Below are 26750 nucleotides of genomic sequence, written 5' to 3' on the forward strand. Positions count from 1 at the left end.
GTCGATGGTCTGATCTGGGGCTAGATGTTTTTACTTCCAGGAAAGAATGACAGGCAGATTCCTGCATCCTCACTCCTGAGCAGCTGCAACTGGTGACTGCGCTGAAGTCCTTAGTGGTTCGCTTATTCCTGAGCGTGATACATGTACATATGTATAGGGAAAGATCTAACATGGGCAACTTGAAATGGATCTAACTCATGCAGTGATCAAAAAAATCCAATTAACATTTTCTCCCACATTACTCATTCACCCAGACCTCTGCGTTTCCCGGTTCTGGCTTGGCTAGTGCAAGGTAATTAAAGCGCTGTGATACCAGTTTTTGATAGCTACCTTGGCAGTGGTATGGATGTACTTCAGTGTGAAGCTCATCTGAAAGATGGCATTTCCCTGTAGTTTGATGGGATTTGAAAAGTAATTCTCCACAGAATGGTGCTATTTCATATTTTCTTTCCCATTTGGGATGACAAACGTTGTCAAAATATTGGGATTGTGCTCAGAGTTAATGAGGGAAAGGTTGTTCCACATTTGTTTGTTTTTAATTCTCCCTCCAGCTGTACTTCTGAGGCTTTCCAACGCTTTTCTGTTTGCAGAAGATACTGTCTGTCACCTCAGTTCCTAAAGATGGTCCAGGAGGAAGAGCCTGTAAGACCTTAAATTTTAGTAGAGCTTTAATTCTTAACTGCAGTTCTTCATAATCTATTCAGGTTTGTACTGAAAAGTGAAGTGAGACTTTTAAGGTGCAGTATAATCCAAACCAGAGAGAGACCATCTGCAAGTTGATAGTTTTTCTACTGGAGAATAACCTTTTTGCTTCCCCCTTTTGTGTGTAGACTGTTCTTTGGAGCTATTCTGCAGCAACGTGCTCTGATTCTGCAGCAATGTGCTCTGGATCTCTGTCTTGTTGTTGTTGGGTTTGGGGATTTTTGTTTGGTTGGTTTTTGGCAGAAAGTCTTTAGATTTTTTTTTTTTTTTTTAAACCTTTTTCTAGAGGCATCTGTGTTTTTTATTTTGTTTTCTTCCAAAACTCCCATAAAACTCCCGGCATTTGATTAGGGAAGAGTCTTTGAGAAATAGGGAAATGGCTTATTGGTGAAACCAACCTCTGAGGAAGCAGACAGGGAAGTTTTCGTTAGAAACAAAGCCACAAACTGAGGTTACTTGGTAAAACTCTCACATCTGGACTCAAACTGCCCAAACACAGCGGCAGCCCGTGGTATGAGCCCGGCAGCCTGGCTCAGGTGCTGTAGTGAGCCACCGGCACGGCTCTTTTAGCTGTTGGGGTCTCTTCCGGAGGCGGGTGCGGGTTCCCGGCGGGGTCTGGGCTCTCGGCCGAGGGCTGCCCGGCCGAGGCAGCCGCCGCGGGGCCGGTGTCGCTCTGCGCCCGCTGCAGCGCGCGGCAGGACCTGGACAAGGACTTGTTGCTGGAGTTCGCGGTTGCTTTGTTGCATCTCAGAAGCGCCAAAAAGCACCTGTGAAACTATCGCGCACACATAGAGAACAGCAAGTTAGCAGGAATTTTTTTATAAGACAGGCTTCATCTTATGGTCTTTATATTCATTTAAGTTCCTGGAACAGTCCTGAAAAAAACATGGATGTAATAATATTTTGTATTAGAAGTTGAATTGTTTTGTAGAAAAAATATGTCCTCGTGCTAAGTGGGAGCTCGTGCTGAGGTCAAGGTCTCTATAAGCTAAGGTGGGATGGGGTCCTGGGGAGCAGGAGCTGGGGGAAAGAGCTGCCTGCCTTTTCCCTTCATCTGAGCATACAAACCGGGCATATCAATGAAAGAAGAATAAACCCAAGGAAAAAAGAGAAGTCATTTTGGCCAATGTTTCATGAACAAGGCAGTGTTAGCACCACTGCAATATTTCAGCACTACAGGGGACAGGTAAAGTGCTAAAATCCAGATGGGGCATTTTGCCTGCTTGCAGATTGGATGCTGTATTTATTTTGGGGCAGTTGGGGTTTTAAATTCATTTTTTAGATCAATTTATATTTTTATTGTCCCTTGATTAAAAAGGAGTATGGAGGGGAGAGAGCCAGAAATGAAATTTTCGGACAAGCCTGTAACAGTCGTCCTGTGTTTTTATTTAATACAAATATTACTGACTATACAGCAATACAGAGAATAGAAAGGACTAAATGCTTTTCAGCCTGCTTTCAGGTTTGTAGGAGCCTGTTACCTGACTGAGCTGACTACGTACTCTGACGCAAACACAGTCGGTCTGCTGCGGCGTGGAGAGTTCAGGGAGCGCTGATGGATCACTCGTGCTAGCCTGCGGTCAGGTTATTGATATATCCCGTTACTAAAAGCATGGTAGGGATTGAGCTAATTGAATTGCCAATGAAAGCGATGTTGGCTGGTTTGATTTGTGTTTGACCAGGGAAAAGATGAAAAGTTGTGTAATGTGCTTGGTTTAAGCTCTCAGATAGGATTGGTTCAACATCCATTATTTGAGGGATTTTTTCAGTTGCATGGCAAAACATGCTGTGCATCTGAGAGTGGAGGGAGGCTGTTGCATGAAGTTAAGGGAACTGCCTGTAGCAGAAGAAATATGTATTGTAGATGTCAGGGATTGTCTGCACAGCCTCCCTACAACTGCAGAGTCAAATACTGATAGCTGATCTCTCTAGCGTCAAGAGTCCAAACTGACTTTAATAGGTGATTCTCTGTACAACACAGCTAATAGCAACAAGCTCTGACAACTCTTGCTATCAACAGCCAAGAAAAAAATCATGCAGATTTTTTGTCGGCAGACTTGCTTGCTGGGGAAAACAGCTTTTGAAAAGTTTCACACAATTTTTGCGTCAGCTGAAATTCCTTTTTTTAATGAGAAACTGAAATTTCTCAGGAATTAAAGACTTTCGTAATAATTATAATTTTTTCATCAGCCTCTCACCACTGAGCATTGAAATATTAGGCAGCTTGAAAACTTGTGGGGAATATTGTCTATTTTTCTGGGTTTTGCTTCCCCCCCCCCCCCTTCCCCTCGTGGTCAAGTTCACATGGGGGAGTGAGGCTCTTACCAGCCATCTTTCTGTAGTTGCTTAATCCCCAGCAAATTTCTGTTGCAGCCAAAGAGTCTCTTTTCTCTGTTTAACCTTCACCTACCCCTTGCCTGGAGGCATTTGCTCGATGTGAATGTTATTTTATCTATCGTCTGGCCTGTTCTCTGATTTTATCCAGCCTGATTAGAGATTTCTGAACATTTACCAAAGCCGGGGGGGGAGGAAGCCTGGACATAGAATTGTTTTAGAAATACCATGAAATTAGAGGGAAATGAAAGCTGCATCAGTTATCAAGGTCTCTCCTATAGACTTCCATAGCATCAGGAATGCTGTCAGTGTTGAACATGGTTATCTGGATGACCACCATCTCCTGTTTGCACCATAAGTCTGCCTGGCACTCCTGTGTGCTCCCCCCAGGCCCCTGGGAGGGTGGGTGCAGCCACGGGTGCAGCCACGGGTGCAGCCACGGGTGCAGCCATGGGTGCAGCGCTTCTCCCGGTCCTTTCTCAGCCCTGAGTTTGCAAAATGCCCCGTGAATATTTTGCAAAGCAAAAAGGCAGCAGGGCTGCTGCTGGAGAAAAACACCCCGGTTTGGGTGTAAGGGCAAGGGGGTGATTCTGGTGCAGGTCTCATGGTACCGGACAGGCTGTAACTCCCTGGGTGCTGGATTGCTGCTGGCAGATGGATTTTCCTGCAAGAGCCCCTCTTGCCGAGAGCTGGGCTGGCTCCTAGCTAGTCTGTGCTCCGGTGCTCCGGTGCTCGTCGGCATAGCTAGCTGCTATCCCAGGGGCTGCTGACAGTTACTCAGGGCTCAAGAAAACCCCTGTCTCAAAACAGGAATAAGAACTTCTGTGACCAGTTAGATGATCCAGCAGCCAAAAAGGTCAGACATCTAAAATTTATGTATAAATAAACACCAGCGGTTTGAGTGCTGCATGATCAAAATACACTAGTTCCTGGGAGTTCCTCTTGTGACCATAGTTGTGGAGCTTAATTTAGGGATACGAAAAACATTGACCTGCAATGTTAGATAGGAAGAGCAGGCTGAGTGAGAACGTGGATGTGATGGAGAGGATGGTGGAGGAAAGGTGGAGGGAGCACTGAGTTGTTGAGGTGAAACATAACCTGAGACAACACACGTTGACTTGTTTGATTATCTTGTGTGTTTTGGGGTTGGTTTGTTTTTTGGTTTTGGGGGGGGGGGGGGGGGGGGGGGGGGGGGGGGGGGGGGGGGGGGGGGTTTGCATGGCTTGCTAAGGAATAAATCTCACTTTATCCTGCTCTGTCCATCCCTCCTTTCTGCCCACAGCTCACTTTTGAACCAATTTTGGAGCTAGATCTAACAGAGGAATTAGCAATGCCACTTTTCTAGATGAGTTTTATGAAGAGAGGTAGCTGGACGGAGGTGGGAGAACTGGAAAGAAACAGCCGAGTAAGCACGAAGGATCTTATAATCCACCAAAGAGCCCTCCCAGGGCACTGCCGTGAGGCAGAGCCTGCAGGAGCCTGTGTTTCCGTGGCTCTGCTGCTTGTGGAGCAGCCTCCGGGCAGGCGCTTGGTGCGTGTCCCTTGCGCAGAGGTGGGTACAGCCCCTGTGCTTGCATGGGAGCCAGAGGAGCAGCGAGCTGCTCTGTTCAGGGAGCAAAGCTGTCACTGTTAGCAGAAAAGCTCGGGTGTTTAATACGAAGGATTTCACATGTGTGTGAAACATTAAAACAACCTGCGTCAGCATTTTCTGATCTGACTTGCTTCTACTGTCCTCTCTCTTGACTGTGGTGAAACCCGGAGTATTGAATTCTTGGTGGTCCGTACTGAATATAGAAACCTGAACAGTGATTGCTGCTAAAATACTAACTGAGCAATGAAAACCAAGTGGCATTTAGAAAAAAAAAAATACAAAACAAAGCACGTGCATAAACCTAGTAGTAAAAGTTTATGGTGAACTTAAGGGACACGTTTGACATGGATAAACCCAGTTTAATTTGTGTCTACCTGCTGCCTCTAAGCAACCTATTTAGTAAAAAGATTAATTAAGAAAGCATCTGTAGAAAAGATAACTCCTCCGCACAGTCTCTGTTGTTTCATAGAGTGATCCTTCCAGCCCATGAACACGTTAAGATTAGCCTGCGATTTTTAAACTGCCTCTCTTGATTTAGCTGGAGTTGCACGTGTTTGAAGTGATGCACAGTTATCTTTGCAGGGTGGAGACTCTGGCCATGGGAATGGGTCAGGGGGAGAGCAGGCTGGTGAGTGGCGAGTCAGCCAGACTTCTTCATGTCTCTGCAACAGGATTTGGGCTGAGATGGCAGGTACCAGTTACTGTAATTAGCTCAGGGCTTCCATCTCTCCCCTGGGTACCAGGATCTGTTGACGGTCATGCTGCTGCAGTTTATAAGCTTGGCTCTGGCTGGTGCTGCTCCCGAGTGTGGGAGCAAGGCTTAGCACGGTAGTAAGCACAGTGAAGCACTAGCAGCTATTGGTCTGTTTGGGTGCTTTTCCCCTGGTAAGGGATGGTAATATCTCTTCAATGTTCTAGGCAGTTTCATGAGAGAATTTATCTTAAAAAATAAATAATAAAGGAGAAGGGAAAGAATTGTTCATGTCGCAGGGAAGAAGTCGGGGAGTTCTGCAGGAGGCTGAGCACAAGCAGAGAAAGCAACGTACTGCCCCGAGCTGTTAGTGACAGTGAGCAGAGCTTATGGACGGTGTCATGGAACCTTTTTACTCCCTGGGAATTTCTCATGCCCCAGTAAAAACACCCACAGTTACTGCCAGACTTCAAATCAATCCTTTACCGTCATCATTTGTATTCAAGAGCGAGTGATTGATTTACTATCTGTGCTTCCTAACAGCTTCCAAAAATCATTTCAAGTGGAGGATTTGCTGGACTCAGAGAAACAAATTATCCACCTGCTATAATACCAGAATGCAAAGATCAATGAAATGTGCCTGACTTAGTGGGCTGATGGAGCTGAAGATAGTTGAGGGACCAGACTAGCTCTGATGCTCTCTGCTTGTTCTCTGTAGATCTCTGTTCATCCCTCCTCTTCTGAGCTTTTATTCTCTGTCCCTGCGCAACGGGCTACCCCAGCTCCTGCCCGTTGTGTGCTGTGCATCACCTTGACGTTTTTTCTTGTGAACAGTATCACGTGTCCTTAGCTTGCACAAGAAGATGTAGCCTACCGGGAGGGGAAAGGGGAAGGTTTCATGATTTTGAAACCTTTCCCCTGCTGGATCATGAGTTTCCCCCCTGCTGGGTGTGGGACTACGGTCCTCCCCCTCCCAGAGTGTGGGGAAGGGCTCCAGTGAAACCCAGCCGTCTCCAGCCCGGCGGGGGAGTTGCACACATCAGCCTCCCTCTCCCATGATTGCTGGGTGCAGTTGACACTGTTTGCAGAAATCCCATGTGTGCTGATTAAGGGAGAGTATATTTTCTGGTTTGGCCATTTCTGGGAACTTTTCAGACAAAGTACAACTAAGTGTACCGAGAAAGAAACCTGCTCTTTGAGCCCTAGGGACTAATTAGCAGCAGGAGGAGGGAAGAAAAGCAAATACAAACAGTACTGTAAGAGGCATGAAGCAAGAAGGAGTTATAGGGCCCATTTTTACTGGATCAGGAAAAAGAAAGGAGAGAAGCCTTTGCACACAGTGGGTGACAGAAAAGCGGACAGATGGCCTTATAAAGCTTCTTCTACTCTACTCCTTTAATTTATCTAATGAACAATTTTCTTCTACAGAGATTAGACCCTGACAGCCTCCTGACTGTACAAGCCAGAATCTAGTTGAGGAGCGTATTAGCTTAACAAATGTGAGCTAATGCTGTGTGTATTTCAGGGGATGCAAACTTGGGTCATCAAGGGGGTTTCAGAGCAGTCGAACAGACACAAGTCGTCACGGGAGGGTCTGTCTTTCCTCCCGTGCCACTGTGCGAAGGCTCTGGCATCCTCCCGAGCAGGCAGCGGCACGGGTGGAAATGTGACCCCAAATCTGCACAGCATCTTTAGTCTTCACCTCGCCTCAGCTCACAGTTTCCATTTGAGGGGCTGGGAGGGATCGAAGACTTAAAATGGCAGGGCAATCAAATCCCCGTTGAGGAGAAATAGTCCTGTTACTGGTGCGTGGATATCTGTACCTGGAATTTCTAAGGGGAGAAAAGTAGGGTCGAAGCAAAAGTGGGTACTCTTGGGCTGAACTGACAGCTGCATGGTGGTGTGTAGCATTTCGCTCTTCTATTCTGTGTTGAATATAGTTAAAACCCATGTTCTCCTGGCATGAGTTGAACCTTCACCAGAAAAAGAGGTGTTATTTATGGGCACCTTTCAGCAAGGTAGAGGTACTGAAAGATTTCCAGGGGAGCTCCAATGCCTTCTTGAGCCGCCTAAAGATGAGGGTTTCCATTCCTCTTTGGCATTGCAGCAAAGCCAGGGAGCGGCTGGTGAGCTGTACCAGGACAGGTTGCCAGCACGCGGAGCCCTATCCCCCTGAGCCAGCAGCACGCTCAGCTCAGAGGGGTCTCTTATCCCTGCCTTTAGCATCAGACCTGAGGTGCCACATCTGCCCTGAAACAGGGCTAACGTCACCCCGGCGCTGACACCAGCAGCACGCCGCTCATCATGGAGATGAGGGCGATGCTCAGGACGTGCTGCTCTGCCTGCTGACTCTGATGGGGCTGAAATTCACCCTTTTGGATGAATAAAAGGGATCATTTGTTACACGTGCAGCAATTTTTTTAGACAAAGTTTCCAAAGGGAATGAATCAATACGTGACAAGGTGTTTTTTCCATGGATTTCTGTGCCGTTTGCCTCTGAACTTTTCACGTATTGTGAGCATCATGCGTTTTTCCACGATAGAGCCATTCTTCTTACTATGGCACAGGGAGGATGAAGCTAAACTGCCTTATAGAAACATCAGAGAAAAATCTAGTGTCCATGAAGAAGATAGTTTTGTTTGTCATTACAGATCAGTTATGTTTTATTCTGTTAGGAGCAGCAAATATCAATTGAGTATTTTAGCTAGTTAAAAAAGTGAAGTGCAAAAACTGTATCTGGAAACTTTGTAACATCACCTGTGAAACATAGAACTTTCTGTTAAGAAATCTGGTAGTTGTGAACCCCTTGCAGTCTGTGATTGGCTCTATACAGATCTTGCTGTGCTGTCTTCTGTGCCACAGTGTTACCAAATGGGTCAGGCAGAAGAAAATGGTGGGTCAGCCGTATGAGCTGTCATATTTGGAAAACTGTCTCGCCCTTAGGGAGACGAGGTATTGAGAAGCCAGGTGGATTTTAGCTCCTGGGAGTCTGCAAAGAGAGTCGTGTCTTTTGGAAGGAATGTGGTGGTAGGTATGTTGCAGGTACAAATCATGCTGTCAAAATTACAAATAATCCTGTTAATGAAATGTTGTGATTCTGGATTGCCTGATGGGTGGTAAAATTAGGTATTTCATTAATTTTGATGGTATGGGCTTTGCTATATAAATTTCACTTAAACTGGACTAGTAAAATCTTCTAAAGTCTGCAGGAACCAACACTCAGTGCTCACTGGTCTGTTGGCATATATATTTTGGTGGAATTTCCTAAGGTGGAGGTTGCTGAGTGTCCTTCCCAACAGTTTGTTTCCTGCCTTGGTTCTCCATTGCTAGTTAACTGGATCTGCCCTAGCAAATGAGACTGCTCAGGTTTGCTAGTAAAACATGCATGTCCTCTCCAATCTATCTTTCTTTCTTTTCTTTCTTTCTTTCTTTACGTCTTTCTAGACTTTGTGTCTTTCTTTCTTTCTGTCTTTCTAGACTTTGTGTCTGTCTTTTAGTCGTTGATAAGTTATACTGACTGAGTAAAGAGAAGGGGGATGCTATTCTGAGATGGAGCTGGGCAGGGCCAGAAATTCATCTCTTGCTGGAAGGATACAGAGAATTGCAGTTACTCACTTTCTGTGTACAACGTTAAAGATACTATCAAGCCTCTGTCTTGCATTTACCATCCGGTGAAGGTAATCCTGAGGCCAGCCCTCTAGCTGGAAGTACAGGCCCAGGTACACCTACAGCCCCTTGCCTGGTACCCTCCTGCCATCTATTTTTTGCATGGCAGAGGCTGGTAGGAGGGAAACGCAGGATTTGAAGCAAGCTGTGCTGTCCCCTGCTCCAGGGTCAGCTCCTCCAGCAGTATTCTTAGGCAGGTCCTCGCTGGTCATGGTTCCCACCAGCTGTTAGGAGGGGGCAGAGTAGGACAGAAGAGTGACTGAAGGATTTGAGGGGGGGTTAAAAGAGTAATCGGGAAAGAGAAAGTTGTGGTTGCAAAGAAGAGGAGTTGCTGTGGGCAATGCATTTTGCCAGGGGCATGGCATGGGGTAGCAAAGGCTCGCGTCCTTACAAGACTTCATGTATCTGAATCAACTTCAAGCAGTATCTGGTGCCTTCACGCTTGCCAGAACATTGATTTCTTCTCCTCCACATTTAACTTGCTGTTCATCAAATGACATAACGGAAAGGAAGGACCATCAGTTGCTATTTGGACATGGGGGCAGTTGGTTATCCAGCTGCCAAAAGTCCAGACTTGTCAATTAAATTTGCGCCTCACAGGCCTTTTTCTCTGCTTCCGTCTCATGTTTTTTCAGTGATGTCGCCAATACACTCTTTATTTCCCCTCATTATTTCTTTACTTCTTGCATACATTGAATCTGAGTAAACGTAAGGATAACATTTTACTTACCTGTTTGTTCAGAAATACGTAGATGACAGGGTTGTAGACTGTGCTGCTTTTGGCAAGGATGGATGGGATGATGCTGGCGGCAGGGGTGATGAGACCAGGTTTCCCAAATGTAGCTATAAGTGCCACAGTCGCATACGGCAGCCAGCAAAATAGAAAGCAAATTACCATCACCACTACCATGATCAGGATGCGCTGCTCCCGGGTCCGGCCCATGCCTTTATTGATGCTACTCACCTGGGTGGGAAAGAGGCACGAATATACCATTAGCACTGCTCATACTGGGAGCAGAAGATCATGCGTGGTGGCTCCTGGAGTGGCTGTGCGAGGGGCAGGGTGGAACATGGCAGGGTCATCTGAAATCTTGTTGGCTGGAGAACAGCTGGCCAATGTGGGCAGGGTTTTTAGCGATTGGTACAGAACAATTGGAACAGGATTAGCGATAGTGCTGTTCACCCAGAATAGCCTTCTCCAGCTTTCTTCAAATTACACATCATTTAATGTGAATATCTTGGGCAGGAGGGAAGAAGGGGGAACCTGCCCTGGTCTAACTGGCCCTGGAGGACTGCTTGTCTGAGTCCTACCAATAGTGATGCACCCAGCCAAGGATGAAATTCTCTGTACCCAGAGGCCACCGGCGCAGGACAGGAGACAGAGAAGAACATGAAGGACACGGATTTGAGAGACCTTTCTCCCCTGAATCCATTGGAAAAGTCGAAAGTTGAATGCAACTGATTTACAACAGGCTTCTTTGAACTTGGGGCTCACGCTGTACCTGTAAGTAAATCGTACTGTATATAAATACTGCTGTCTTATGCCTCACCCTTGTTTCCTAGTTTTCAGTATGTTTTGAAAATTGGACCTTTTACTGATTGTTGTGTAATGCCTGCACTGCAAAGTGCTGCAGTAAGCACGAGAAACTAACTATTACAAGCAGTTCTACGGGGAATCCAGCGGGATGTATTTGTGTGCTGGAAGTCACCTTGAGACTAATTAAAAAACCAAACCAAAACTGTTCAAAAAGTAGAACATATCTGTAATTGCCTGCTGAGGGAACTCAAATACCGAGTACTTCATCAATATCCTGTTAATGTGCAAATGAAATCTTTTATGACACTTGTCTGTGATTTAAAAGAAAAAAAGTGGTATTTGCCACAAGGCAAATAAAGTTGTTAATCAAAATATTTCCATTAGTGAGAGGTGAATATTTCACTCCGAGACACCCACAGGCATCAGTATCTCAGATTTATTCACAGACATCTCAGTCGGAAAGCTCACATTTATCTTCTTATATTGTATTTCATGGAGTTGATATGAATTCTGTATGACATTTTCCCTGTGTTCAGATTTTTTGACAATCTGCCACAACTTGGTATAAAACTTTACAAGATGCTCAGGCTGTGTGAGCAAGTAGAAACAGCTGGATTGGGGCACACGGGTACGGGGATGGAAATGGAAGAGGAGCTGCATTTTGCATCACATGCGCTTGATTTTTAGGCTCTCGAGAAGAGGGACTGAAAGGCAGCAGCAGGTGGCTGCCAGGGTCTTTTACTCCCCTGCAAAATCCCAGTTTCTTTGTGCCTTCCTGAGACCCTCCTGTCCTCCCTCCCATGCCAGGAGACACGCAAGGCAGGTGGCGAGCGATGGCTTGCGAGCGGTGCACCTTAAGGAAAACCAAAGCTTCTTTTTTCTACCTTCAAATTAACAAAGCTCAGGGTAATGCCTGTATTGATTTTAGGGAAGGCAACCCAATGACCCTTTCCTCTTTTGCTTCAGGTGAGGTCAGAGAAGACAAGTGTTTTCCAGATGTTTTCTAGCTCAAAATCAGCCTGGTTTTTTGGCTGGGTGTGAGAGGAGGACTCTGGAGGTATTTCCCACTTAGGACCCTTCAGCAGAGCTCAGGTCACAGGGCAGCTGGTGTACTGCTTGGTCTCCACATCTCTTTCTGAATATCCTGATGCAGTGCGACGGTTAAACAGGGAGGAAAAGCTGTTTTTTGTCACTGGGTTGAACACTGACATAAAGCTAGTGGGGTATTTCTGATGGTGCACGTTCTACCAGCGCCACGCACCCTTCTCAGGCAAACCTATATCATGTATTACTCTCTTTACTTTTTAAATATTTTCTCCTTTCCTTAAAAAAAGAAAAGCTTGCAGTTTTCAAACTGATGCTGCCAGGGAATGGCTTCGTGGGTAAGCAAGGAAAAGTCTTAATTTCCTTGCCAGCAGTAGGAAATGATTATTTTCATCCTATGAGGCCAGAAAGTTTGAATATCCTCCCACTTCTGTAATTCTCCTTGAAGCATTTTTGCTTTCAATTGCGAGGCTCCCCTGGTCCTTCGAGGAAACCTGAGACCTTGATGTTAACATTCAAGGCGCACACAGAAAACTTTGCAAAACTAAACAAACTCAGCAACCTTGAAATGTTGCTGGCACATCATCAGTGGATGGTGACTCGGATACACCACTCAACGCCAGGGCTGTGCCCAGACTTGCCATCGGATCAACTTCTGTAGATGGACAAAAGCAGAGAGCTGTGTGATGCTGAGGAGTGGTGCTGTGGGCTTTTAGTTTAATTTTGCCTTGGCAACTTCCAGGGAAAGTAAGAGCACAAGTCTGGCCCAGGTAGCTTGTCCGTAGTTGCTGTCCCATGGAGGTTAGAAAGTCAGCCCAGGTTGTTTCTGGCTTAGGGCTAACAGCAGTGATGCTGCTGCAGGAATTTAGCGCAGGGTTACCCTGGCAGTGCACTGAGCTGGTGTAAAGTGTCCTTCGCTTCTGGTTTGGTCAAAAATCTAAACCTCAATCTGCTGTGCAAGGAGTAAAAAAATCTCACCATTTCTGTAGGTTTTGGTATAGAAAACAGCCACAGAAAATGTGCTTTTGTATCTTTGGTTTTTGTGCTGGAAATTGAGCACCTGTTTCTCCTAAAAATAGTTGTTTCAGTTTTCTAAAATTCGTGATGCCTCTGTATCGCTCATTCCATAGGTTGCACGTGTGGCCCGGTGTACTTTGGTTTGTCCCTTTTTAGACACAACTTGTGGCCAAAGACAAAATACTCTACTGATGAATCTGTATTTTTAGGTACTCCTGTCTCTAGAGCTTCATGCCGAGTTAGCAGGATTGGGGGGTTCATCTCCAGTGCGGTTGGAGGCCCTGGTCATGTCTTGCTCTTACAATGATGTTTTCACATGCACCTCATAGGTGCTAATTTTTACATGGAAAATTAACAAAAAGGTCAGCAACAGCTGGGAATCTCCGCAGACATCTGCTGTACCCAGGTAAGGTCCTGACTACGTTTCTCTTGGGCTCTGTTCTGTGTTCAGTCCCTGCCACGGGCAGGCAGTAAAGGCTGACGTTGGGAACCATTGCTGAGTAGTGAGAAGATGGTTTCCCAATGGACTGGAGTCACATCCCACGACAACTTATGTGAGCAGAAAGAAGGTTAATGTACTGGAAATGTTAATGTGCATTCATTCTGCATGTAAGCTGTCCTTTTTGTCTGAGAGCTTACCGTAACAGTCTTCACTGTGCCCTTTCCAGCTAAAACTCAGCTGAAGCTTGATCACAAAGGTGCCAAACACTGAAGGTGCCAATGAAGTATTTAATCCCATACATTATATAGGCGAGCTGATGGAATATGCACTCTTGTAATGCAACCCACGGATTTGGGAGTTTGCTGGATGCAGCAGGAGTTTGTTGTGCTGCCTGTTTGCCTCTGCCTGGGACACTGTAAACCACAGTGGGCCTGTGCGATGTATTAACTTCTGCTATTAGACAAGATCAATGGTGGAGATGGCCGTGAACACAGAAGGACAGTCCCTGGCCTGAGCTTTATTGCTTAATAGATAAGTTACTTTATGTAACTGCAGGTGATTCAGCCCGCAGAAGTGATAACTTGCCTCTCTTTTTTTTCATTGGCCATGATCGGGAACTTACACATCCATCCTCTTAATGTAGGGGGAATGATCTGGGCAGAAATGCTCAGAAATGCAGTGCTTATGTGGTATGGCAGGGGATGTCACGGACAGGAGAAGGACATGGATGAGAAACTAATGCAACAAACAATAAGAACAGGTTTAAATAGAGGTCACTGTGGACACAGCAAATTCCTGGTTGATATTGCTGACACATACTGTGCAGAAATAACAGAGTCATCACATTGCTAGGAAAGTAAAATACGCGTTTTCAGCAATGGATATGGAAATTGCTCAGTCACATCCAGGACTGGAGCGCGCAGCTGAGTATACCCACAGCCACCTGGGAGGTTTAGCTATGAAGCTCCCACTGGGATTAATTCCTGAATCCCCAGGTTGATCTGAGAATCTTGGCTGAAAGACTATGTTTTCTCTTGCTTTTTGTGAAACCACCATAGTATTTAGAGCTTGGAGAGTTGGCAAGGACACTAAGAGGACTAGGAGGAGGATCCTTGAGAAAAGTTGGAAGAAAGAGAGATAGAGGGGAAAAAAACCTCAACCAAACTGGGTATGCAATGGCCTGAGCACACCAGCTGAGGCCCCTGGCTTGCGTGAGCAAAGCTGCTGTATTTCTCTAAAATGGGCAGCACAGACACCCCTGAGCTGTGGCAGCAGCTGAAGCACCTTCAGACATCACTGCTTTGATTCTGTGCATCAAGAAATAGTGCCTGAGAGCTACGAGATCAGATATACCCGGTTATACTCTGCCCTGGCGAATTAATAGCTGCAGTTACTTGAATACATACTAGAGAACCAGACTATAACCTAATAAAGTTGCAATTAAATTGCATTGCCTGTACATTAAAGGTCAATCCAATTTCTTCTGAAGTGGATGCAAGACTTCCTGATGGTCCCTGCACATAAGCTTATGCCCTACTTTTAAGAATTGGTAAATGTAGGTAGTGGGCTTGCAGTAGGTATGTCAGATGCTTCAGGGGAAACTCTCGACCCTTTGAAGTGTTTCTGTGCTGTCTATTCTTGGTTGATGGTCGTAACCCAGGTCAGGAGGTCTATGGGCATGCACATCAATACATCTGTGTGTTGCCTGGAAAGAGCTATGAGGTGCTTAAAATGATGTCAGGTGTATCCTGTGCACAAAGCAGGCTGCCAAGGGAGCCTGGCGAGCGGGGGCAGGAGGTCCAGAGTCCATGAAACCTCTTGGCACGAGAATAGCCTACCTCTGCAAGCATGGGCTTGCTTAGCAAAGGCTGAGCAAAAAGAAATGGATGCCCAGCAGAAAGCTTCAAACAGTAAGTCGACAGGGTGCTTACAGAAAGGAAAGCAGTTAGCCTCGGAAGCTATTGCTGGGCTTAATGAGAATTTCCTTGAAGCTCTGAAACAGTGGGCAGTGATACGGTGGCCGGTTCAACAGTAGCTCATGGTCTCTCCTAATAATAAAAAAAGTTTTGCTTGGAGAGGAAATACTGATATTTATCAACGGAAATAAATGGCTGATGCTACCACCCGAAATCTTGCAAGATCAGGTTAGATTTTATTTTTAAGGAAGTTTTTTTCTATCCTCCTAACATCTGAGTCTTTGAATTATGCTTAAAAGCTTCTCACTGCAATTATAAAACCTAGAAACATGTTACCCACATTCATAACAAAAATATTTTCATATAATCTTTGATTCAGAGCTTAGGCTTTCTTAAAATTCCCATGCATTCAGTGCCTTGTCATGAAAACAAGAGTGAGAAAAGCAGGTTGCCAACTTTGTGTTGTATTTCTGTTTTAACGCTCGTCCATGAGAGGGGTGCTTTGCTCCCGGCAGATCTTGTGCTTTTACTCCACAAAACAGATTTTACATCGGTGTAACAGGTTTCAACCCAGTGGGTCAGACTGCGGCGCAGCACAGCACAGGGAGAGATGGGGAAGAACAAAGCAGGAGACAGGACTTAAAATGACTGGAGGCAAAAAGCAGCAACAATGCTGGTTTGTCACTTCTGCCTCTCCAGTTTCCTAGTGTGCTGCTTACCTGGTCTAGATCTAGTAAATTAACATCTCATGAGGCTTAGCAGTGTCATTGTCCTGATGACAAAAACGCAAATTCCTTCGTCTGAATCAGACAAACCTTTTCTAGCACCCACTGCATGATGCCAACCAAGCAAGTTCCCAGCTGGCTGGGCTTGTTGGGGTCCAGGTCTTTCCTATGTGCAAGAGGGCAGTTACTAAACCCCTCTGAGATTTTTATATATATTTGCATACTAGTTCTTTGGGTGTGTGCAATTCCTTGTAGAAGCTGTGAAATGGAAGAGGTTTATCAGTCCTCTGACAGTCACAGAAAATGCACCACCACCTTCTGCAGGGACAAGCAGAGCTTCCCCACTCTGCCTTCGGTGAAACCGAGATGAGGCTCTTCTGGCTCCTGCTGCAGCCCAAGCAAAGCTCAGCTAGTGGCGGGGAGCAGAGATGGAAACTGATTTAAAATAGTTGGTATTAGTTTCAGGAGCAAAAAATGCAATTATTCTCAAGGTTGGGAAACCTTCCTCAGGATTTCCAGGAAGGAAGCAAGCATATCTGCAGGTGGTGGGTGGAGGGCTGTGGAGACTCTTGCAGTAGCAGTTGCACATTTCTTCCATGACCACAGCATTCTTGGCGCTTGGTTTCTTGCCTGGGACTAAGTGTAATTTTATGGATAATGGAACACCTTATGCACAGGGAGGAATAAAACATCTGTAAGAAATTGCTTTTGCCTCAAACCACTAATTAATTTCAACCAGAATTCCATCCTTTTTTTGCAAAAGAGATGTAGCTGGAGGGAGCTGAGCCTCGTGTTTGGATTCACTTAGAAGGTGCTCTGCTTTCCCTGCTCAAGGTTTCTGGTCTCACTTACACTGCCCCTGTGCCCACTTCTTGCCCAAGTAGAGATTCAAGAGTGAATGTCTACGAATTACACAGCTAAGAGATGGCACGCTGTCTTCTAAGGGCATGTGAAAATGCAAAGAAATCTTCAACCAGATGAATACTTCTTTGTTATTGAAGCTTGATAACAGTCCACGTAGGTGACCTGTTCTTCCAGCCAAACATTTCGTTTTTCCCTGCCTTCTTCCTATGCTGTTGTACCTTTCACTCCCTGTTACTGAGGCACAGTTTGGGCTGAGCTGAGCATCTCATAGCTTTTGGAGTGCTGTAGAGACTTCCACCTCACTCAGCTGTGCTACGGGGAAGGGAACCAGATGACAAATGTTATGACCATTCGTGACGTGCAGAACGTCTTGCGCTCCCAAATCCCACTAATGCTTATGCATCAAATTGTATTTAAAACCACACAACTTCAACTCTAAATGCAGTATACGTTCATATACCTTAATGAGTTGGGTTTATGCCAGAATATCCCAAGTTTGCCTGTTCATACGGAGGGGACACTAACAGCTCCCTTTTGGTGGGTCCAAATAAAACTTTTGACCCTTGGGCTGTGCTCTCGGTGCTGCCCAGCTCTAAGAGTCGGGTGAAGATTTGCCTCCACAAGTCATCTTTTTTCCAATAAATGAAGGCTGTGGAAAATCTCCCATGGTAAGTGTATTAAGAATGATACTGTGGAAATTTGGCCAAAAGCACTTAAAGCTGGCTGTAACCAAAAGAAGGTGGTCTCAGGCTGTGTCCCGTTGGAAGCGGATCACACAGCCCCTGCAGGGATCTTCATTGTGCGGGCAGAGGGACCTGGCCCCGCATTACTGATTGCTTTCTGGAAGCTGTGGTTTCCAATATTAACGCAGACCTCTGCCAAAGCTTATAGGGAGGTAAGAGGGGAGAGAGAGACATTTCCATCCACTGTGCTGACATCTTTCACCTCTGCTATAGTAATTTTTCTCATCTCTCAGAGTGCTTGGAAGGTGCCAGATGAGTAATAGTAAGGGCCTTGTGCTGTGCAAGTGAGAGAGCTCTGTGGCTTGGACATGCCCTTGAAGTGCTCACAGCATCCTCTCGCACTCACCTCTGTCCTTACAAGGGTGGACCATGTGATTTAAGATTAAAATTTAAATCTAAATTCAGTTCCTCGCTTGCCTTTATAAACAGAGGGCTCCATAACTGTAAGGAGAGGTCTTGTAATCACTAAAAGGGGGTAATTACTCATTTTAAATATCAAAGTATTAAAATAATTCATCGCGGCTGATGTTTGTAAAAGCTCGAGTACCAAGTGTGGGCACGGTGCAGCGCTGCTGGGAGGTTTCTGGGTTGTAAGCATTGCCTCGTCCTTCTCCTATTGAGTTTTCTGTAACGCAGCGGGTGTGCTTCTAGGCTTTGGGGCGCTTAACTGTGTAAAGCAGAAAATATCTACAGTTCGCAGGAAGCATGTCCTTTGGAGTTATTAATCTGCATAGCACATCTGTCAGTGAGAATGACTATTAAAATACTTCAGCACTACTTATGTTCACGCTGGTTTGGTTCCCCTCCTTCTGCATCTTTCTTTGATGCTTTAATCAGTAATGACTGTGATGATAGCATGCTCTTCTCACTGAGAGTGGAAGTTTTCTCAAACATTATGTGATTTCTAGATATAAAATCAAGTATTAGCAGAATAGGAGCCTCAGGATATGTTCACCCAGGGCTGTCCAGGCGGGCAGGGTCAGTCCTGGCATGCAGCAAAGCCCAGACCTGGTGGCTGCTGCCAGCCATGAGGAAGGGTGTCCTGGTGCCTCCCCTTCCTGGGGAGCGGGAGACCCTGCACTGGTCTCTCAAAGAGCACAGGCAATACCTGTGCTCCAAGATGGGTATGTCTTAAAAGCAAATTAATTGAATTAGTGCTAGTGTATGTGACAACAGCCAAGTATATTTGTATAGCAGCTATATGCTGATGTGCACTCTTAAGTAGGACCTTTGCAATTGCAGGAGGTCTCCGAGAAGACCCTTGGGCTCCTGTGTGGAGTGTTTGCAGTGCTAAACCTCTTCTCCTAGGGAAGAGGGAGGCCTCTCTTGAATCCAGAGAGCTGGTAATGTGGTGGTGTGTCTGTTTTATCTTCCAGGACACTCAGGTACAGTATTTGATCATTTGGGGGTGAAACCTGGCTGCTATTGTGGAAAGCCCGTGGTCTTTGGGGCAGAGCTGCATTAGGCTTGAAATGGCTCCGCGCTCCAGGTTAGTGGTTTGCTTTCCCTTCAGTTCCCTGCGGATCTACCCATAGTTGTCTGAGCTCAAAGAGCAAGTGGGAGCCCCTTTGGGTGCAGGCTTACTGTCAGGGCAGGGGAGGTTGGTCACAGTCCTCCTGTAAGGGTGAGGCAGTCAGTCTTGCTCCCTGACTTGAATTTTTGCGATGTTTTTCTCTGCCAAGGCTAGAAGACCAGTCATTAGACAGAGGATTGATGGGTGAGAGGGTGTTCTCCCAAGGCAACTGCTAATGAGAGGTAATTTGCATTTGCCTTGCTGACTTAGGAGGATTTTAACCAGTGCTTCAAGGACTGCTGCGAGGGATGCTTCTGTAGAGATAGGCGAGGTTCGCTCATTTGCTGAGCCTCCTCATTAATTTTTGCTTTGCCTGGTGATAAAATGACTTAGTTCTGGGGGCAGATTTCTCCCTTCTCTTTCCCACAGCACACTTTCCCTGCAGGTTAGACGGTCGTGGGGTGAAACCCAGGGCAGTGATGGGGCAGAGAACAGGATGGACAGAAACGCTGCCTGGTAGGTAGCACAGCAAGGGATGTGAGCCTGGGCTGGCCCCGCAGCCCTGCGATACACAAAAGAGTATCACGAAGAGCCAGTGGAGGAGGAAAATGTGGTTTCTGGCGCTGGCGGGTGACTGTGCTCTGGGAAGAAGGAAAGAGCAGCTCAGCCTGCGGGGCACGGCTGCTCCCTGCTGTCCTGCAGGGTGAAAGTGCTGTGCGAAACTTAGCTTCCCTAACTGCAAATGCTTGAAACACTTCACTTCTGAGTTTTTGAAGCACCTGCTAAAAAATATTTGAGCTAGAGGGAAAAAAAAAAGGTTCACAGCTGCTTTGTTTTCAACTAGAAAAATCCTTAGGGTGTTCATCAGGTAAGTGACTGCTGTTGGACAAATCTCCACTGCACACAAACACAGTGGCGGAGCACGAGGTATGTCCCCTCCAGCTCTTTGGAGAAGCCGAGGACAGTCACTGTGCCCTGCTGTCAAAGCAAGTCCTACAGGGAATCGCAGTACCCGCGGGTGGAAGTGTTGCCCCTTGCTTCAGAGCCACCATGTGGCCTGTGGCCCTCGTTGTACGTGTATTTTGTGTTCACGTAGATGTCTGATCTTCCAGTGCCCATGGTTATTGCTGCTAACGGAAGAGTTCCTCCAGCTCTGAGAGGGATCACTTACTGCAGGGGAACCTGCAGCAGAGACAAACAAAGTATGGGCAGCTCTAATGATGAACCAAGTACGAGCAGCTCTAATGAGCAGAGCGCCTGCTACCATTCGAGTGGGAAAATATAAAAGTATCCCACAGTTGCGTTTTCACTGGGATTGAAGTCAAATGAATCAAAGAAAACCAATTCCTTGGTTATTTTGTGCGTGGGTGGGTTTTTCTTGTTTCTAAAGGTGATTGCTGTCTTTAATCACTGGGGCTGCACTGTTACTGCAGGCTCCTCTGGGTTCAGCTGTCTTAAGACTGATTTCTCTTATCTGGCATCTGAAGTGTTTCAGTACTTGAGCTTTAATGCTTCCTTGCCTTTGGGAATTTGTCTCACATCCCCAGTTCAGTCTCAGTTTGTTCTGGGTAAGCACTGCAGCAGCATTAATAAATGTCTAGATAAATGTTTGAGGACCAGTGTAACTACCCTTTCCCCTTCTTGCCAGTGGAAGGGAATTGCCGGAAAACAGTGCTGGTTTTCCTGTTTCCTCTGCCCAAGCTGTATGAAACTATTACCCCAACATTAGAAACTGTTGAGACTTGCTAATCAACATAATCAACAAATATGTAGCACATCAAATGCCTTGCTGCATTTTTTTTCCTTTCCGTAACGCTTGAGGGACCAAGGGGGCAGAGGGCTGATGGAAACCATGCCTAGGTGCTGGCTTTTCCTGCCCTGCCTGTGATTACTGCTGGAGCGAGGGGGCTCAGAGGGCCCTGCAGCGGGTGGTGAGGACCATACAAGCCTGGATACGCTTTAAGAGCCCACATGTGGTTATTTCCGCAGCACAGTCCTTGATGTGCCTTTGGTCCACGTAGCCAGCATGTCTGGGAGGTGCTGGGGGAAGCAAGCCTCGCTTGGGGCTCTGCTCTGCCCGCTCGCCCTCCCCATGTCAGCGGGCCAGCCCATGCGTTGGCATGGGTGCTCATGGCTTTGGGCATGAATTTCCCGTGGGCCACTGGTGCTGGGTACCTGTCCCCTGGCTGGCATGCAAGTGGCAGCTGGAGAACAGGAGATGAGGCTGCAACCCTGCCAGAGAACCTGACCTCTGACGGGCTTTGCTGCTTCACTGTGCTTCTCCTTTTCTCTCTGCAAGGAAGGATGCTCCAGCAGGGTGGGACAAGAAGGGGAACTGAAAGTCTGGAAACTGGTCAGATTTGGAGTCTGAGGTGAAAGAGCTGCTAAACCTCCCTTAAACCTCAGGAGCTTTGCGTCACTGCACTTATGGTAGTTTTACACTGATGTAACTCAACCCAGGGCAGGAGTCTGCGCGGAAAAGCAGAGTATTGAGCCCATGTACGAATCTACTAGGATGAATGCTGGTCAATAATTTGGAGGCAGGACTTTAGATTCATTTGTCAAGAAGGTGACAGAAGAGTAGCCTGTCGGTGAATTAAGGAAAAAAAAAAAACCCACACTGTAATATAGTGATATAAAAGCTGGAATCAATTATATTTGCATTCTGACAATTCATGTAAGAGGACTCTGCCAAGCTTGTCAAAGACTCCAAATAATGACTTTCTAACCCCTGTGCTCAAAAAATGATTTATCTGTTTCCAGTGAGCACTTTTAAGGTTTCATGTGCTGACTACAGCTATTCTGAAGCCTGGTAGCAGAATGGTTGTTTCCTGCAAGTTTCATGGATGCAATGGGAGAATCGCTGCCTGTGTGTCACTTTCAGTGAGCCCGTTATTTCCAGCGGGGAACTTGGGATGCAGACCACGTTTGACAAGATGGTTTACCCAAGCAGGTATGTACTTGGCATCTTTCCACCCCATGCCTTGGGTTGGGCACACTGCTGAAATACAGGAATGTCCATAAAGATCTCTTGCTTCTCCAGGACATCCAAGAGCTCAGGGTGAACCTGATGCTGGCTATCAAGTATTTGGACTAGAAGAAATCCCAAACTATTGTTTTCAGTAGCCCATGAATTGTTTGCATCGCTGAAGTTGTCTTTGAGAGTCTCATCCATGCACACTGTCTCTGCTGGCTAGAATGGTTTTGAAGCAGTAACGTAACAGACATGACTGAGCTTTTCAAACCAGCCACAGGGCTTTGGATGGAGGATGCATCCAGCTTTCCTGTGCTGCCCAGCTTCATGTCCCAGAGGGTTTCCTCAGCTGTGAGCAGCCACCTGCGTGCTTCACCCCGAGCACTGAAATGGGTTAGCCTGATGTCCTCTAACCCTGCTCGGGCTCCTAGGGCACCAGGCTATGTGAAATAAGAAGTGGTTGTTGGATTTGCTTTTCCGCTTCTCACTGCTTGCTCAGCCTGGTTGCCGGCTGTCTCCCAGGCCCTGTTTCCCTTCTGTCATTTTTGTTAACTTCTAAGTCAATCTGAACTGAAGGATTACAGCTTCCCTGCTGTGGCATGTAGCATGGATGAGATCCTGCGTACTCATCTGAAGCTACATACTCAGCTATAGGGGAAATAACACGCTCTCAAGACTCTGCTAACAAAACTAAGGCAATCATAAAGCGTCCTTGCTCTCTGCAGCAAACCCCAGTCAGCAGGTTTCTCCTAGCAGCTCCCTTTCAGGAATGGGACCGGCCACGGGAGGCAAAGCCGCTCTTGCCATCCCACTGAGGCGCTGCGGTGAAGCCCCTCATGCAGGAACCTGAGGAAGGAGAGGTAAACCCTCGCACCCAGCTGCCTGCCACTGCACAACTTCATCGTGCTTTTGCAGCACAGCAGCCTCCCCCCGGGTAAAGCAGCAGCCTTTGCTTTCACCTGGGTCCTGCACAGTGCTTCACAGGAGAGGTACGAAATTGGTATCAAAACAGAAAGACTTCTCAGAAAGGAGATCATTAAGAGGAAAGCTCAATGTGTTTGGAAACCTAAATAGCCCTCATTTTCTAATGGTTGTTTTCAGTATTCAGATTTATTGTCAACAGCGTACTGTAATATGTTCAAGCTCCTTTGGTATTCATTTGGAATGGCTCAGAGCGAACCCTTCCCTCTGGCTGTTGCCTGCCAGCCTGAAATGAGACTTGGGGGCAAAAACAGGTCCTCTCTTAGTGGTGACAATTTTCTTCAGGTTTAAGGAAACTGTGAGCTTGAAGCAGACAGTAGGATCTGTCAGCTGCTTGCAAGCAGCACAGGAGAATATGAGAGCCTGGACTGATTTCCAAGATTTTAAGCATCCCTGCATATCTCCTGTGATGACAGTCATGTCAGAAATCAGAGCATGAAAATACAAATGTCAAGCGAAAGGATGTAATTTTTCATGCCTGGCTGAAACCAAACACCCCCATCTCCCACTACAATTTTACTCCTGTAAGTGGTGCAGATAACCTCAGTTATGGGAAGCTATTTGCGGCAGGAGTTGAAAGCATGATAAAAGGCTTACAGAGTATTGCCTATAATTGGATTGTCTAAAAGCACAAACGTTTGTTGTTCAATTCCTTAAATATTTAGCTTGTGTGTGAAGACTATTTTGTTCAGTCTTTTTTTCCTCCCTCTTACACACACCAAGGATTTTTCTGCTTCTGCACCTTGCTGCCGTGGGGAAGCTGAGCAGCAGTGTAACCAGCTGGGAGAAGCCGGTCAGCAATGGGCATGCTGCCTGGGCCCAGGGCAGGAGGCAGGAGAGAGGCTCTGGGGCTCGCTGCCCCTGCAGCTCCGCTGCCTCCCAGCTTCCCCTTGCTCTCCCAGCTTCCCAAAGAAGCTCCACAGCACCCAGCCCTCTGTGCTTGGCTGTGCCCAGGCACGTCTGGCAGCACTGGCTGGTTTTGACTTTCCCTCTTCGTGGAAAATCCCCCTTAGTGGAAGGATAACTCGGATCCAGACAGAGGTATGTGTCTGGCAAATCAGGTATGATGACAGTGCTAGAGGCTGAGCCTCAGAACCGGCTCTTCTCCCGTGTGCTGGGGCTTCAGGAGCCCCATCCCACAGGGTCATGCAATAAATGTAACACATAGCATGCGCAGACTTTGCACAAACTGCAGAAAAATGGCTCTTCTTCTGAGAATAATTTTCATATTATTTTCCCATGTTTTGGGGTCCCTGCAGGACCAGACATCCCAGGAAAGGCAGCTCCTGACCTTCAGACTTGTCACCCCAGTCTGACAGGGGGTGCAACAGCCCCTGCCACCACCCTGTCCCCTTTCCATGCCACTGTGGTCACTGGAGGACCAGTTCATATCACTGAAGGGATCCCATCACTCGCTGCGTTTGCAGAGCTCTGCTAAAGCTGCCGAGTCCTGCTGCTGCCTGAACTGGTAGCATACTAATGCTCACCCTGATGAGAGTGGCCAAAGCTGTCTTGAAGACAGAGCGCTCTCCTGAGCCTAAAATTCCCTTTTTATGTGATGGATGCATCAGTGGGAAGAGTATTTAATATGAAAACTTACACCCTTCAGTGCTCCCACCTAGGTGCAGCCCCAGCAGAAATAAAGGCTCTGTCTGCCCTGGAGAGGGCAGAGCCGGGAGAGCCGGAGAGCCTGTCCAAGCCGTGGGGATCACTCCGACGTATTGGACAGCACAACCTTCCTGCAGGGGACAACTCTCCGACCAGGTTTTCTTCCTGTTTCTTGACCGTGGAGGAGCTCTCGAGAGGAAGAGCCTCTCTTGCAGGCACCACCTGCTCCAGCCTCAGCTGCTGTGAATGACTTGCAACAAGCGGCACCTCTAAACCACTATTTTTAGCTTCAAAAGATGGAAAAACCGGAGTCCCATGAGAGCCAGCACCCTGCCTGCGCTCAGGGGACACGTCCATGTTGGTACAGGAGCAGCCGTCGTTCCCAGCAAAGGGTGACCAAAGAGGACTGAGCTCGCTATCACAGGGAACAAAAGGTATTTGTAATGAAACGACCGGCTGGGCAGGTATGAGGATTAACTCAAACATCTCCACTGATTTGATTTCATTCTGCCCAAAGTCCCTGAGCAATAATAAGCTTAAGTTAAATGTTTATATCTGCAAATGTGGCTCAGAGTAATTTTTATCTAATTCCCTCTTATCTTTCAGGCACTCGCTGCAGGAGCTGAGACAAAGCCAGCCTTTGTAGCACTGATGGAGCTCGTGCCCAGCCCAGGGTGGGCTCCCGGGGTGCAGGGGCCAAGCGTGGGGCTGTGTAGGGTGGCGAATGCTCGCTTTGTGCTGGGGGAGAGCAGGTGGCCCAGCCTGAGCTTGCCTGGCCCTTGCCTGCCCGCAGGCTGGTCCCCGACAGAGGGGCTGCCATGCTCATGGGTGCTCTCCAGGGTCGCCATGCCATGAGCAGGCAGCGCTGGTGCATCGCTCCCTAGGACTCGTGGCTAAATGCAGATGCTTTTCACAAGAGAACAAAAACCGCTGCATCCGCATTTCCAGCTGCCTGACAGTGCTGACCTGATGGTGTTCAGTATCAAACGTTGCACTGGGTAGGTTAGCACTATTAAAAGCAAACACCCCTTATCTTGTGAATAAAAGCTCATGGTCATTTATGGATTGGCTTTGTTTTGTGTGCAAGGGGTAAGCTTCATGCCACAGGACTGCCTTACAGTTTGTATTTGCTAAACTCCATCTTCTTGCTTTGCCTGGATCCTGCCAGCAGCTGGATTATATATGACTTTTCTTTTTAGCACTCTTTTTTGCAGGGTTCACTTTTATGCTTTCGGAGAAGAAGCACTGATCTTCAGAAATCACAGCTCGCACGCCCTCCACTGATCGTATAGCCTCTGAACCTGCAGGTGATCCTCACCTCTCCATAGGCTTGCTGCAGATTTAAGTCCTAGGACCAATCTCATCAAGGTATGTAAGTCCTTCCTAGTTGTAATTATGGGTAATTGGAAGTATCTTGAGTGGCCTGGCAAACTTCCCTCATCTGCAAAACTGTCATAGGGACTTCCAGCTGTTCACACTTGAGTGTGACTGTCAAAGCCCTGGTAGACTGGAGCCTGTCACCAAGACAGTCACAGGAGAGCCAGTTTCCAAGGGTGGCAGCACATCTGACAGCAGAGAAGTTATAAAGGTGGAAAATGGTGGTCACTGGTTTCTGCTTGGTTTGGGGTCACAGTAAAAAGGTAGTTGAGGAATCTACTTACCTGCCTTATAGCGCACAGCAGCTTCCCGTACGAATAAACAATAATGACAAAAGGGATTACAAGACAAAAGATGAAAAGACATATGATGTAGGACATGTTGTTAGCATCCTTTGAATGCCAGTTCACAGAGCACGTTGTCCCTAGTCCTTCTGGCCCGTAACTGCTCCAGCCAAAGAGGGGCGGGGCAGCCCAGACCAAGGAGTACGTCCAGGACAGGACGATGCCTGTCCATGTTTTCCTGTAGTTTGTGGTATCGGCCTCTGTCGTTCCCGTCATGGTGCAGTAACGTTCGTAAGAAAGGACAGCCAGGGAGATGAGCGAGACGATGCCTGTATCAAAACACACATTTGTATTAGCAGAAATGGCTGAATTAAGGCTTTGGTCTACCTCCCAAAGCAGGACTTCAAGCTAAAGCTGAGACTGATGGCAGTGGCTTTGGAAAGCTGGTGGCCAAAGACTGGGGCTGGAGTTGTCCCCATAAGAGCGAGAGATGCTGAGAGCCTGACCTCCCTCACCAAAAGCTAGGGAGTCTTTAAACATACATCCAGCCAAAGCAAGACTGTTACAAATGCTGATTAATAATTAAGCACATCTGTCTGCATGTATACATACGTGTGTGTGTATGTGTGTGACGTGCAGCAAAATCCTGGTTTCTCTATCAGATTTGGTGTTTGGTGCACCTCTAAGACTTAAGGATTAAAGACTAATAGCTATATTTGCCCAAAGCTTCACAGGTTTCCT

At 46.9% G+C, this 26750-nt stretch overlaps 1 protein-coding gene across 1 annotated transcript in view; it reads right to left on the reverse strand.

Annotated features, from left to right (window-relative positions):
• Window positions 1-1234: 1234 nt before the first annotated feature.
• Window positions 1235-26750, reverse strand: part of LOC127020158 (pinopsin-like) — a 28386-nt gene continuing 2870 nt past the window's right edge. The window contains exons 2-4 of the mRNA XM_050902623.1: window positions 26010-26338; window positions 9715-9948; window positions 1235-1477 (exon numbers count right to left, since the gene is read on the reverse strand). Coding sequence (XP_050758580.1) covers window positions 1235-1477; window positions 9715-9948; window positions 26010-26338 — 806 coding nt within the window. The remainder of the gene's footprint in view (window positions 1478-9714; window positions 9949-26009; window positions 26339-26750) is intronic.

Source organism: Gymnogyps californianus, chromosome 10 (assembly GCF_018139145.2).
Source record: "Gymnogyps californianus isolate 813 chromosome 10, ASM1813914v2, whole genome shotgun sequence".
NCBI lineage: Eukaryota > Metazoa > Chordata > Aves > Accipitriformes > Cathartidae > Gymnogyps > Gymnogyps californianus.